Source organism: Streptopelia decaocto (genome assembly GCF_964273445.1).
Source record: "Streptopelia decaocto genome assembly, chromosome: 2".
NCBI lineage: Eukaryota > Metazoa > Chordata > Aves > Columbiformes > Columbidae > Streptopelia > Streptopelia decaocto.
In genome coordinates, this window is record NC_138655.1 from 100,333,454 (window position 1) to 100,346,903 (window position 13,450).

General features: G+C 39.5%; 1 protein-coding gene across 4 annotated transcripts in view; it reads right to left on the reverse strand.

The window, feature by feature from the left end:
- Window positions 1-13,450, reverse strand: part of COL15A1 (collagen type XV alpha 1 chain) — a 134,032-nt gene that overhangs the window by 42,396 nt on the left and 78,186 nt on the right. For 2 of the 4 annotated variants that reach the window (XM_082044082.1, XM_082044080.1), the window contains 5 exons: window positions 12,666-12,728; window positions 11,002-11,037; window positions 10,284-10,445; window positions 6,123-6,191; window positions 3,191-3,235 (listed from right to left, as the gene is read on the reverse strand). In XM_082044082.1, the coding sequence (XP_081900208.1) occupies window positions 3,191-3,235; window positions 6,123-6,191; window positions 10,284-10,445; window positions 11,002-11,037; window positions 12,666-12,728 (375 nt within the window). The remainder of the gene's footprint in view (window positions 1-3,190; window positions 3,236-6,122; window positions 6,192-10,283; window positions 10,446-11,001; window positions 11,038-12,665; window positions 12,729-13,450) is intronic. The other 2 variants (XM_082044081.1, XM_082044083.1) reach the window with 2 other exon arrangements.

Below are 13,450 nucleotides of genomic sequence, written 5' to 3' on the forward strand. Positions count from 1 at the left end.
GGAGTAGGAGGGCATGTGGAACTTAGTTTTTTATATAAGCTTTGCTGATTTTCATTTTTGTTGTGCTGAAAATGTAAACGGCCTCAAAAGCAGCATGGCGTCATGTACCTGAGGATTTTAAATGCAATTTTAACCTTATTTTAAATGAAGTCTTAAGCAACATGTTCTACTGACTCCTGAGAACTGAGAAAGGGTTCTGTTTTTCCAGAGAAGCTTCCCTGGGCTTTAATATATTGACAGAGCAAGAAATGTTCATTATCCCTTGACTGCATTAAGAGAAGAAAGGAATCTAAGAGGAAGAAATGACTGAGGTTCTAGATCAAGTTTAATTAATTTCCCACCTTTGAACCTGGTGGACCAGTGTTGCCTCTTTCTCCCCGAAAAGGAAGCATAGTAGGGCTGAGATGTCAAAGTCAACAGCGATTGCAAGGATTTTTTATGTTACTTTTCTTACAAACAAAGGGACTGATTGAAGTAAAATGATTAGCAAAACCAGGGCATACATTTGTGAATTGGTTCTGGAGATTTAACCTCCCAGTTGCCACACACATCTTAGTGGTTGTGGTCACCACACATTATTTTTGCGGAGCATCTGCCAAGCCACATGATTGAAATCTTCATTTTGATGTCTGAAATTAGCACATGGTAACATTTCCCAGATCTACCAATGTCACAATAACCTTGAGCCTCCACAAATGACTCACCATCTTCCTTCAACACAGTTAACTCCGCCTCCCCTACACTACTGCTCTCCTCACCTACCCAGCCGCTGTGTCATACCATGAGCAATGCAGTGAGTGCTGCACTGTTTCATCTTTGGGACCGATTCTGATGTACTCTAGCTCTGAGCAGACATGATTCCTTCTTTTAATTACAGACAGAGAATAGGCAATTTATTTTTTATCATTTGAGATAGAGAATATAAACAGGATTAAATCAGCAATAAATCAGAGCCATTGCCTCAAACGTTATGTTATACTTACTGTCTTTTAGGAGTGCTTATATTCATGAATGCATGAAGACTGTAGGCTGTTTTTTAATGAAAACAGCTTTTTATAACAATAAAAGTGAAAGCAGAATTTGGTTCTATACTTATTTGCTAGGAAAGAGAAAAAACTTTGATCACAGTGGGACTTCTCTGACAGCTCTACTAGTCTGGGTTTTTTGAAGGATGAAGGATACATGAAACATAACTGTACCTTAAACTCTTCATGATGTATTAACTTTTGGGTTGTTGTATTTTGCCACTGTTGCCTAGTGAAGTCATTTATAATCATGAAAATCATTTATAGTCATTTATAATCATGAGAAGTGGGTGTAAAATTCATCCCCATGAGAATGATAGTTTATTATGACCACTTTATATTAGTCTTGCTGTAGTGTACCTGATTTTGAAAGATGTCAGGCAATAGTATGTTCCTTTCTATGTCTCCATGACCTTGGGGATAAATGACTCAAGATTATGCAAATAAATCTTAGTGTAGGTTGTTGTGAAGTCTCTTGGCCAAGGCTTATGACTATCTTTTCAGTCCCAGTTCAGTTCTTAAATCCTAGGAATTGGGCTACCTTAATTTCTGAAGACTTTTGGAAACATTATTTCCACAATATATTAGAAACAAAATCTATAGTTAAGAGCAGAGAATAAGGTTTTAACAAAAACATGTAATTTCAGAGACTTGGCACCTACTCATGTCCATAGAGTAGCATCGTGTGAGAGCATGACTATTCTAGTCTCTCTTTTGCAGTACCATTTTACCAAAACAAGCTTTGCAAATACTTGATTTTTTCACTCATAAGTAATGTTGTCCTCCAGCATTAACAGGAGTAGTACCCAATGGAAGGGTTTCTCTCAGCTCTATAACCTCAGCTCTATCAACTCTAGACACAGGGGACTGACCAGATCTTTGATTGCTGTCAGTCTGTGAAACAGATGCATGCAGTTATTGCTGGCAATGCACTGTCTAGGTAGTCAGTGACCTGCGCTGTGCATGTTCAGGTGTAAATTTTAGGAAGAGAGGTTGGCAGGCCACACCTATTGTTTTCCATTTCCTGCTCCCTCAATGTTAGGTTTTTTTAACTCCACATTTAAGGTGATGAAAAGTTGTAGTCATGCTGTACTATTAACCTGAGTGGTAATTAAGCTTTACATAGGAACATAAAAAGCCTGTCTAAGGCCCCATTCTGTGAATCCACCCTTTTTTTCCTCTGTTTTTTCATCTCTCAATTTTTTCCCTCATGGGTTATGTAACCAATACCAGCATCAAAGTGGAAAAATTCAGTGACTACTGAGGTCAAATCAAAACCAAGGCAAAGTAGTCATGACATCTCCCTTCTTCCCCTCAGCACCTTGCAGAACTTTTTCATATAACTTTCTGGGATCATGCCAGAAGGTCTCTTCCTGCAAGTTTCTCTTTCTCTTAGAAACCAGAATGATGTATAAATGAGCGACAGAGAGAAAATGCTAAATGTCCTAAAAAACTTAAACAAAAATGCCATGTTACACTGTGGGTTTCTTAGAAGACCAAGGACATGTAGTGAGCAATCCAGACACTTTAGATATGAACTTGATTAGCCTGTAAAGTGCAGGCCTCAAGGATGCAGCAAGGTTAATCGTGGTTGAAGAAATGCTGATACAAGCTTATGCAGCAGAAAAATGAGGAAGAAAGGCAAGCGTACATGGCCAAAGCCAGTCTGAACAGCAGGATGCCATGGGAGAAGCTGGTGCTTGCAGACAAAGAAGACTGAGCTAGCAGAAATGGTTTAAGGACGCACGAACAGCTCATTAACAGTGCATGCAACCAATCAGATTTTAGCTATCTCATGATAAGGGAGCAAATAGCGTATGTAAGTCTGGTGATTCTGCTAATAAAGTGACTACTGTCTGATCATATTGGTCGTGTGACTAGTCCGTGACTTCCGCGTCGACATTACACCAAGTGCCTTGGAATGTAGCAGCACAGATAGTATTTACTCACTCTTCTGGTGTGGATGTGAAATAATTATATTAATATACATTCTGAGTGGATACACAGTGTATATGTGAAAAAAAATTGTCACATACTTAGACAGTATATAAATGTTAAACAAAAACTCTTTTCTTAAGACAAATGCAGGGAATATAGAAGTAAAAAAATATATATACAAAAGCAGAATATGTTAGCTTTCAAGTGTTCCTTGTTACATAGGGTACCTTTGGTCCTAATGGCCCACGCTGTCCTTGTCTTTCTGCAGAACCCTATGAAATTACACTGAAATTACTGGTAAATCCACACAGCAATTCATGACAAATTTTCTCAGAAAAAAACCTAATTCATAACCACAAGTTTTGAAACAACAATATTGGAGATCAGTTGTGTGAACAAAATTAATCAAATGTAAGCATTTTTTTAGATTTATTGTTCTAATAAATATGGCCTTGCTCTACATTATCATGTAAATGTCTAAAGTTTTTTTTTCTTACAAAGAAAACTTTTATCTTGTCATTGCGTACTATACATATTTTCAGAAAACATTACAAATAAAGTTGTCCAAGTGCAGTTGTTACAAGAGATTGTTTTCAGTTGCTTACAATTTTTTGAATTTGCCTCCTTGGTTAAAATTAAGATATGTTACCACTTTAGAGGCAATACCATATTGTCTTCCTAGGTTTAAAAGTAGCTTGAAACAAACATTTGAGGACGCAAATTCCTCTCTTGTCTCTATATGGTGACATGAGTTGTAAAGTACAATTATGACTCTTTGATGGTAAAATGAACAACTGTTTCTTATTGATCATTTCAGAAAGTTGAATGAAAAAAAATAATTCAAAAAGTGATTGAGTTACCTTCATCTGGAACTTGAAGACACTAATAAACCAAACACCAACAAAATTTTACACTGATTTGTGGAGGAGGGAGAATAGAAACCTGGAAATGATAGCTGAGCCTACAGGTGAAATAAATTTGATACTTCTACTTCAAAACATAACCACTACTTTCTCACAAAAGATTACTAAAAAATTAAACAGATAAAAATATAGTGCAAATAAATGTAATTTATTTCCTAGCAGCTGCTTTGAGTTAGAGGCGTCTTAGAAGCAGATACTCTGTTTTCACTCAACACAATCAGAAACCTCTGGAGTTGTCATAGAGTGTAACTTGTTCATAATGCTTTAATGCAGTATCAGTAAGTATGCATAATAATTTTCGTGATTACAGGGAAGTTCTTATGTGCCTTCTTTACTGACTCAAACTTTGTGGAGTGAGTAAGCAGTAACAGGAAAATGAAATTCCAGGATTTTGTTCAGCTGCAGTAAGACATGTTTTCAATATTTATAGCTGAGTGACTTGGAAGCCATGCTTGTTATAAAACCAAAACTGAGAGTAAGGCTTTCAATTAGGCAGGTCAGAATGGGCAATTTGGGAACTGGTTTTGGACATCTCATTTTGGACAGCTAATGAATTCTATTCTTATTTTTGTAACTCTATTTTTTCCTCCACTTTTTTTTTTAGTATCTAGGAAAAGTTATATGAGGGGCAAAAGGTCTCTAAGACATTAAACTGAGTCAGCTATAACTTCAGTGACTCACAATTACTACTACTTTAAATCATCACAGTAAATAGCTTCTCAAACTCATTCCTGTCTCCAGTCTTCAATTCATATCTGGTGATTCGTGGAATCATAGAAACAGGGTTGTACAGGGCCTCTGAGGACCACCTAATCCAGGCATCCCTTTGAAGTAGAACTGTCGCCGGCTCCAGATCAGGTCAGTCATGGCTCTGTCCAGTGAAGTCTTGAAACATCCAAGAACAGGCTTCCACAATCACCCTGGACAAATTGCCACAGTTCTGCACCAACCTCCAACAGGTTTCTACTAAGGTTTAGCCTGAACATATCAAGCTGCAAATTGTGACCACTGTCCTCTGTTGCACCATCTGACACTACGCAACTGCCCCTCAAAGACTCGCAAGCTGCTATTAGATCATGCCTTTGTCTACTTTTTTTTTGACAAACTAAACCATTTGACCTCCTTCAGCCTCTCCTCGCTGAGAAGCCATGCCATCTATACAGGTCTCTGCTGGACTGCCTCTGTCTTCACCACACCCTTCTTGAAGTGGAGTACAAAAAAATGGATTCAGTATTTCAGTGCAACCTCACTAGCCCTGAGCAAAGTGCTATAATAATAACAACACTGTATATGGTGGTAATGCTCTTCCTGATGTACTCCAGTGCAGGGTTTCCCTTATTTGCAATGATAGTGCACAGCTGCCTAGTATTCAATCTGGCATCTACCATAACTCACGGTCACTGGCAGGAGCACTTTCTCCAAACTTGGGCAACAAGACTCATTCTTTCAAAGCTATGCTTTTAAAGTTTTAATGTTTCTTTTGGAGTGAGCATAGGGGCAGGATTTCTGAAGATGAAACTAGAACAATGTAGTCTGCTCTGGAAGGAGGAATGCTGGATAATTGCCTGCTTTGGGGAAGGCATCATAAGTTGCAGTTTTGATGTTACTGATAAGAAGGAAGATAAATCCAAATGACCTGGCAAGTGCTGATGCATTCTATTCCCGTATTCCCTAGTTGGTGTTTTAAAGTGGCCCACACTAGCAAAAATCTCCTCAGACACAGTGATGGAGGCAAAAAATGTCCCTTCTTGTGGGACATTGCTTCCACACTACTGGGAAGATTTTTTTAGTTAAAGTGGTATTTCACATTATTCACATTTGATTGTCAAACTATAACATTTCAGTTTTGTTAGAATATGTAATTCATCTTCACATGCAAGAAGGGCATCTATTAGAGTAAAACAAGATATAGATAGCTAGATAATTTAAAAAAAAAACCTATTTCATCCTTTAGTCTTTCAAAAATATACCGGAGCAGAATCTAAAAATCCTTGGCTAAACAGGTATCAGAGAAATACTGTTCAGATTTTTTGGATGATACAGTTATTGTCATGTCATTCTAGAGCCACAGAATCCAGTGCAGTGCAATGACTCCAAATCTATTGCTGACTGGGCTTATGCATTTCCAAAAAATCAGAGAGGAGGACACTTTTGTTTTCAAAACAAAAACAACCCACAAACAACAAAAATACCCTAACAACAAGAAACATTCCTCTCCCTGAAAATATCTACTTACCTTTGACCGTCTTGACCCTGGAATTCTGGATTCACTTAACAGGCCAATGCTACCTGATCCTTCCATGTCCTAATGGATGAGAAAAAATGCTACAGAATTTAGGAATTTCTCCTTCTCCTGCCCAGCTGTTCTGTTTTCTGGAGTCCTTTGAAAAACTGGAAGGATACTGAACACAATGCATGATGTTCTGGAGATAGATTCTACTCAAATGTGATAATGTGATAAGGGTGTGTTGATCTTCCTTACAGAAACTCTGGTCTTTACAGTCTTGCCAATTAGACACCATTTCTCCAGCACTTCAGGCTGGACAGTATCAAGCAGAAGTGAGACAACATCACAGTTTTAAGTATGTGCTATGTTTAAGCATGTTGTAGCAGTATATTTCTGCTTAGTATTTACCAGCCACCTGGCTATTGTAATACTGTAATGACTAGTGCGGGTTACATAACTGATTTAAGGTAGGGAAATCTTGCAGGCAGTTTGTGAAGAGCAGCAATCATTATTCAAAAATAAAAGTCCTTTCTAGTTCTCACATTCAAATGCTGAACTCCTGCTTAAAATACATCTTGCTGAAATGAAATTGAGCAGAAAAAAAAATTATATCACAAAATTATAGAATTAATTATGTTGGGAGGGATCTCAGAGGCTACCTATTCCAACCTCCTATCAAAAGCAGCATCAAAACTGAATTCAAATCAGGCTGCTCAGGGCTTCATCCTCTCAGGTTTTGGAACCCTCCAGAATGGAGGTTCAACAGCCTCCAGTTCCAATGCTTGGCTATCATCAAGGTGAAAAATATTTTACTTATATGGAGTCAGAACCTGCCCCATTTCAGTTTATGATTGTTTTTGCTCATCACTCTGTGCACCACTGTAAAGATCCTGACTGTGTGTCTTCTCAATAACCTTCTTTTAGGTATCTGAAGGCTGCTAAACTGCTTAAGCCTTCTCCAGACTAAACAAGCTCAGTTCCCTGAGCCTTTCCTCATAGGTCATGTGCTCCAGCCCACTGACTGTTTTTGTTGCACTCTGCTGACTTCAGAAAGATCTCTGTGAAGTGGAAGACCTTGAGAGCAACATCTGTATTTCCTGTGGAGATTTTCTAGGGTTTTTAAAAGGAGTTTACACAGAAAGCAGCAACCTCCCTCCAGCTCTTCTTGTTCTCACTGTGACGTTCTGAATCCACAGCAGAACCAGGAGCTGCTAGTTCCAAAGCAGCCAAAGAAATAAAGTTGCAGGCTGCTGTAATTATCTTGTTTACCCTCAGTAACATCTCAGTCACATGTTCCTATCCCTTTCCTTATGCCTAATCAGTCTATGCTTCAAACCATCTGGATGAACCATGCCAGCAGGAAACTGTTCACTTGCTTTTATGATAGTTGAAGTTTTAAGTGCAGCTGTGCTTGCTTGTTTCCTCTATCTGAAAAGGGAAAATCTTGATCTTTCTTTGTTCACCCTGCTCACAGCCACAGAGCCTTCATTTTCATCATCAGTGCCATATGTTGAATCGTCTCACTTTCCTGTGAGGCACTTTAACTCACTAAAATGGCATAAAATATGTTAATTTTGTGGGGTGGGATGGTTCTCTAAAATGTTAGTAAATTAAATTGACTTGTGGAAGGATTGATGGAACACTGGATGATAGTGCATATGAAGGGTAAGCATGTACCAGGAATGGCTGCAGGTGGGAGGAGGAGCAGGAGCAAAACAGAATCTCTGCCTCTTGGTGACAACAAGCCCTTATGCCAGCTGATCCTGTCTACAGGATCCATATTCCTTGCCTGCTTAGCTTTCTGTTAGTGACTTGAAATTTCTCAGATTACCATGGGTCTGATGCACTGTGGAGATGGTGTAACTGAAAAGTTGGAAAACCAATTAGATTACTTTAAGCTGCTATGGAATGACAGCCTAATGCTGAAGTTATGGAAAACATCAAGTGATCTGACTCCAGTGAAAAAAGAAATCTTGTTCTTTTGCCCAGTTCTACCACAAGAGCAAGAACAAAAGCAGAAAGAGTGCACAGCTGGAATCAGGGCCTTCTTTTCGGGGACAAAGGTGGGAGACACTGAGTCATCAGATTGGCTCAAGTCCTTTCATGTGACTTTATCTGAGATTGAATGTTATGCAGACTTTCATTTTGCTCCTCCATCAGCTATCAGTGTATCAAATACCAACAGAAAATCTGTTGATATTCTGTTTGGCCTGTTTAGCCAAACATTTGCTACTTAGTGTAAACCACAAGCTGTGTTTCTGAGTCCTTTTTTCACTTGTCTCCACTGTGCCAATATATGTTTCTCTTTAAGAAAGTGCTTGATGCCTACTTTATATAACACACCATTGCTTCTGACATCTGTATGTTTTTAATGGGTTTACCAGATACCTTCTGCATCTCAAACTGTTCTTTTGGCAAGCGTAAGTGCCAGCAAACTCCATAACATTTGGTTTTTGCACACAGCTGATCACAAATGCTAACAAGTGCTAACAGGAACATTTTGCAGAAACAGTCTTACAGCAATAAACAGACTGCCAACCAAAAGGTAGTGTTGCCCTTACAAACTGGCACACGACAATGATGCCTTAACAGATGGCAGGGGTGGGCACCCAAAAGATCAGCTAGAAACAGCAAGCCTGTTAACAGTGCTGTTTGTCTCCGGGAAATGACAGTCACGTCAATTCTGTTTGGACTAGATGAAGTTCAAGATGAAGCCAGTCAAGATATTGTTGCTGCAGTTAGAGCTGGGATCCTTCTGTGTTTGTGTCTATGCAAGTGAGGACTTCCAGTTCTCACTCTCTCCTGCTCATCTGCTAACTTTGCTCCTCTGAGACTTAGGTATCAAAGTGGCAGGCTTTGGTCCCAAGTACCTACCTGCTGGGGAACTCTTTGAGGCAAAGTTGGCTTCTACTCAAATAGTGTAAATGGGGAAGAGTGGAGAAACTCTTAACACTGGATCCTCAAGGGTCCCAGAAGATTACTGTAAGCCAGAGAAGCCATCACCATAGGCTAAAACTCGGACCCAGCATAGGATGTGGCTTGTCAGCAGTCGTTACCTCATTTTGAGACAAATATATATTCATTCAGGTGAAACTCTGTATCAGCCTTTATAGAGTGCCTAAGTTAATGCAATGAAGTGTTTGTATGCTTAGACTTAATTCTGTTCCTTGATAATTATAGCAATAGCAGTGCTGTCAATGAAGAACCTGTGAATTGCTGGAGAGATTTTTTCATCCATTGAAATGCACTGACATCAGTGACATTATTAACCACTAGTGTATATAGTACAATATTATTTAGTCAGACATCAGAAATCAGAATATGTCTCTAAACAGGCATTAGTGGTAACCTCTGTACTTAGAGTACAGTGTCTTTAGAGTAAGGAAAAGAGAAATACAAAAGGGGTAGTGTAGATATCCATGTGAGTAAACTGGTATCATTTAAACACCACCACTTTACTGCAGCAGTTCTACAGATGACCAATAGTTTTGGTCAAACATGGCTTACTTCTCTGATGAAACTGCCCTCAGTTTCTATGCAAACTTGTGTTGTATCCCATGACATAAAAACCCCCCAAAATTCTGGAAATGCTTTCCTGAGCCAAACAGCTAAATTAGAAATGATGAATGCATGAAAAAAAGAAAAATAAAAAAAAAAAAAAGGAAAGACTCGTGAGTATTGATGTTGGCAATCTGTCATCTGCTCTTCACAAAGATGTTAATGACACAGCTCTAGTTCTTGAACCTGAGTGTGCTCCCTTTGCCTCTCTGTACTGCAAAGCCACTTCCTGCTCCAAAAAGGTCATCTGAGTAGTTGTTAAATGACATGTAAAACTCAGGCTGAGCTGACCAGATCTCATATTTTAGTGACAAAGGTTATTATTTTCAGAAGTGGAAAGAGCAGCATCTGCAGGGTATTTTTTGTTTGTTTGTTTGTTTGTTTGTTTGTTTGCTGTTTTGTTTTGGTTTTTTGTTTGTGGTTTTGCTGTCTTTGTTGTTTTTTATAGAACATTTTTCTTCTGAGTAGAACAGGCCATGAGGTCAGAAACATCCTGACTCTTATCTGTCATCAAATCAGCCTTAAATAGCTAGGAAATATACAGGTGATTGCACTGTCTCTCCTCTGCAGGAAGCAGATCTATAGCTACAACAAACCCTAATAGCAAAATACCTCAAATCCCAGACTGTAGCTTAGTCCTGGAGGTCCAGGGGGTCCAGGAGGCCCAGGTGGCCCAGGGGAGCCAGGAGGTCCTGGTGGTCCAGGTTTCCCAGGAGACCCAACAGCACCAGCTTCTCCTTTGGGGCCTCTTGATCCACTGACTCCAGGATCACCCTAAAATAAAAGGTGAGTCTATTGCTATACAGAACATGCAAAAGTAGATGCAAATAAGTAGGTTCATAAAATCATAGAGTGTTTTGGGTTGGAAGGGACCCTAAAGATCATCTAATACTAACCTCCCTGCCATGGGCAGGGACACCTTCTACTAGATCAGGTTGCTCAAGGACCTGTGCAACCTGGCCCTGAACTTTTCCAAGGAGCTAACATTCCCCTGATCATCTTCATGACCCTCCTCTGGACCCACTCAAGCAGGCCCATGTTTTTCTTATTCTGGTGGCCCCAGAGCTGAACACAGTACTCCAGGTGGGGTCTCACGAGACCTGAGTAGCAGCAAGAATCACCTCCCTCATCTTCCTGGCCACACTTCTTAGGGAAGTACTTTGGCCAACTGAGAAGCCAAGTCTGCTGACTTCATTAGGTTTCACAATAATAATATTTTAGTCTTCTCAGACTTTTTCTACATGCTGTATTAGCGTGATACTGTTATACTAATAAAGACTAATAAAATACTAATAGAAATACTAATAAAAAAGCTGTTGTGTTTTTTTACCCTTGGACCAACAGTACCGGGAAGACCTCGATCACCCTGTAAAAGAACACCAATCCTAATTACTTACAGTAAGAACACTACACAGGCAATGAAAACACATTTATGATATTTTTGCTTAATTAAAATGCCCACAGAATTCTGTGTTGTTTTTAAAAAGTCTTGTGATTAAAATAAAAAGTATCAATACTCTGGTCATTTAGGACCAACTTTCAATGCTCACATACTGTAAGAGAAATGCTTGGAAATCTGCTTTCATGTTCTTCTGCATAAAGGGTGGTGTAGAAGCTCACTAGAGGACCAGATTTTCCTCTAATCTTAGTCTTTTCCACATCCTTCTTGAGGCGAGGTGAAAAAAAATCTATTCAATATTTTAATTGCAGATTCACTAGCCCTCATTAAAGGCTTATAATTATGTATTTATATCTGTTGGCCATTCTTTTATCTCCTTTTTACCAGATTAAATGGTTTGAGCTCCTTCAGCCTGCCCTCATCAGTTACATAGTCAAGGCCCCTGGCCATCTCCATAGCTCTCTGCTGCACATCCTTCTTGAAGTGGGGTGCAAAAAAATGGATGTAAGTAATTTGGAGAAACTTAGAAAGAGTGGCAATTTTGAAATATGTAGTTTTCAGTTCTATGGTAACACAAGAAAATTTGTCAGCTGGATGTTATGATCTCTTGCTTTCACAGAATCACAGAATCGTTAGGGTTGGAAGGGACCTCTGGCGAACATCTAAGTAGGTTCAACTAGAGCAGATTGCACAGGAATGTGTCCAGGTGGGTCTTGAATGTCTCCAGAGGAGACTCTACAACCTCTCTGGACAGCCTGTTCCAGTGCTCTGGCACCCTCAAAGTGAAGAAGTTTCTCCTCATATTCAGATGGAACCTTCTATGCTTCAGCCTGTAGCCATTGCCCCTCATCCTACCATCAGGCACCACTGAAAAGAGTCTGGTCCCATCCTTTCGTTTGCATGTTCCACACTCCTCCCCTTTTGCTGGCCCTGGGGCTCATGGGGATCAGGCATGATGCCAAGCAGTACAGCAAGTCAACAGAAAACTAAGTAGCCCTTTGCTGCCGGTTTAGGATGTTGAAAAGTCTTATCAAGTGGTGAGTGAAGACTGGAACTGCCACAAGTGTGGGGGTGGGATAATGTAGCTGCAGCACAGTAGTCAGCAGTTAAGACACATACAGGCTGCTGCAGAAGTGTACAACACATTGACGTCTCAGTGGTCCACAGAATCCAAACTTCAGTAATAACGGTTGCCCTGGTATACACACACACCACAGAGGATGCTTTCTGCAGGGAATATGCTGTCAGCCTGTGCCAGTCTGGGCTAGCTGGCGTTCTTTCTTCCCTTCCCTCTACAGACTCACCTGCATGAGTCCAGTCATTACTGGCTTTTTACTGGCAAATCACAACCGAGTAGCTCATATTACATTTGGAATATTGCATGCTGCAGAGAACGAGACCATACCCAATAGGTAATTCTGGATTTCTGAATATGCTTTTTGAGATGTGTTCCAATAAGACATTAGCAGCTGGATTAAATTAAAAAAATATCGAATCCAGCCAACACTGTGTTGGAGGGACAATTATTTCTGATTTTTACAGCCTAGAATTGACAAAGATTTTCCACTGAAGTAGGAGCAAGATGTTTAACTTACCTTTTCTCCCTTCCGTCCTGGTGGACCAACCACTCCATCAAGACCAGGAGGACCTTGAGGACCCTGTAGATGACAGGAAATCTAAAGTAGGTGCCACTTGAGAGCTGTCTTCATAGCACATGCATGTAAGTATTTTGGAACAACTGACAACACTGTATTATGAAAGACTTATGTGTAGCACCAGGTAGCACCTAACATGACTAAGTTCTAACATTTGTATTTCTTGTCTTTATATCTAGTATTCTGAGAGTTTAGCTTTGTATCAAAAGAGTATTTAAATATACTTTAATAGAAAACAATATCAAACAATCAAAAATAATAAAAAATTAATATAAACCAACATAATATAAATGTTAGCAGGCAAAATAATGGTGTTATTCAAGAAGGTTTTGATAACACTACTACAGATGTGATGGGGTTGAAATCCAAATGCACTTCAGCCATCCACACTTTTGGAAACCTCAGTGTCAGATGAGAGCTATTTGAGAAAACATTGGTATTGACAATGTCAGAAAGTGACCCAGGTTTTCTGTGTGAAGCCTCACTTAATTTTGCCTTGAAAACTGTACATTTCATTTTCCATCCAATTTCCTGTGCTGTATCCATGACTTAGCACACATTTGAGTGAGCAGCCAGGCTGGGAAAAACTGGGTTTGGAGAGTCAATCAGTCAGTCAGCACAGGTATTGAAGTAACTATAAGTGGAAGAAAGGGAACAGTTACATGCATTTTTGCATACACTATGTTTTTCAAATTGGGCTTGGAAAGCCTTTAATTAAATTTACA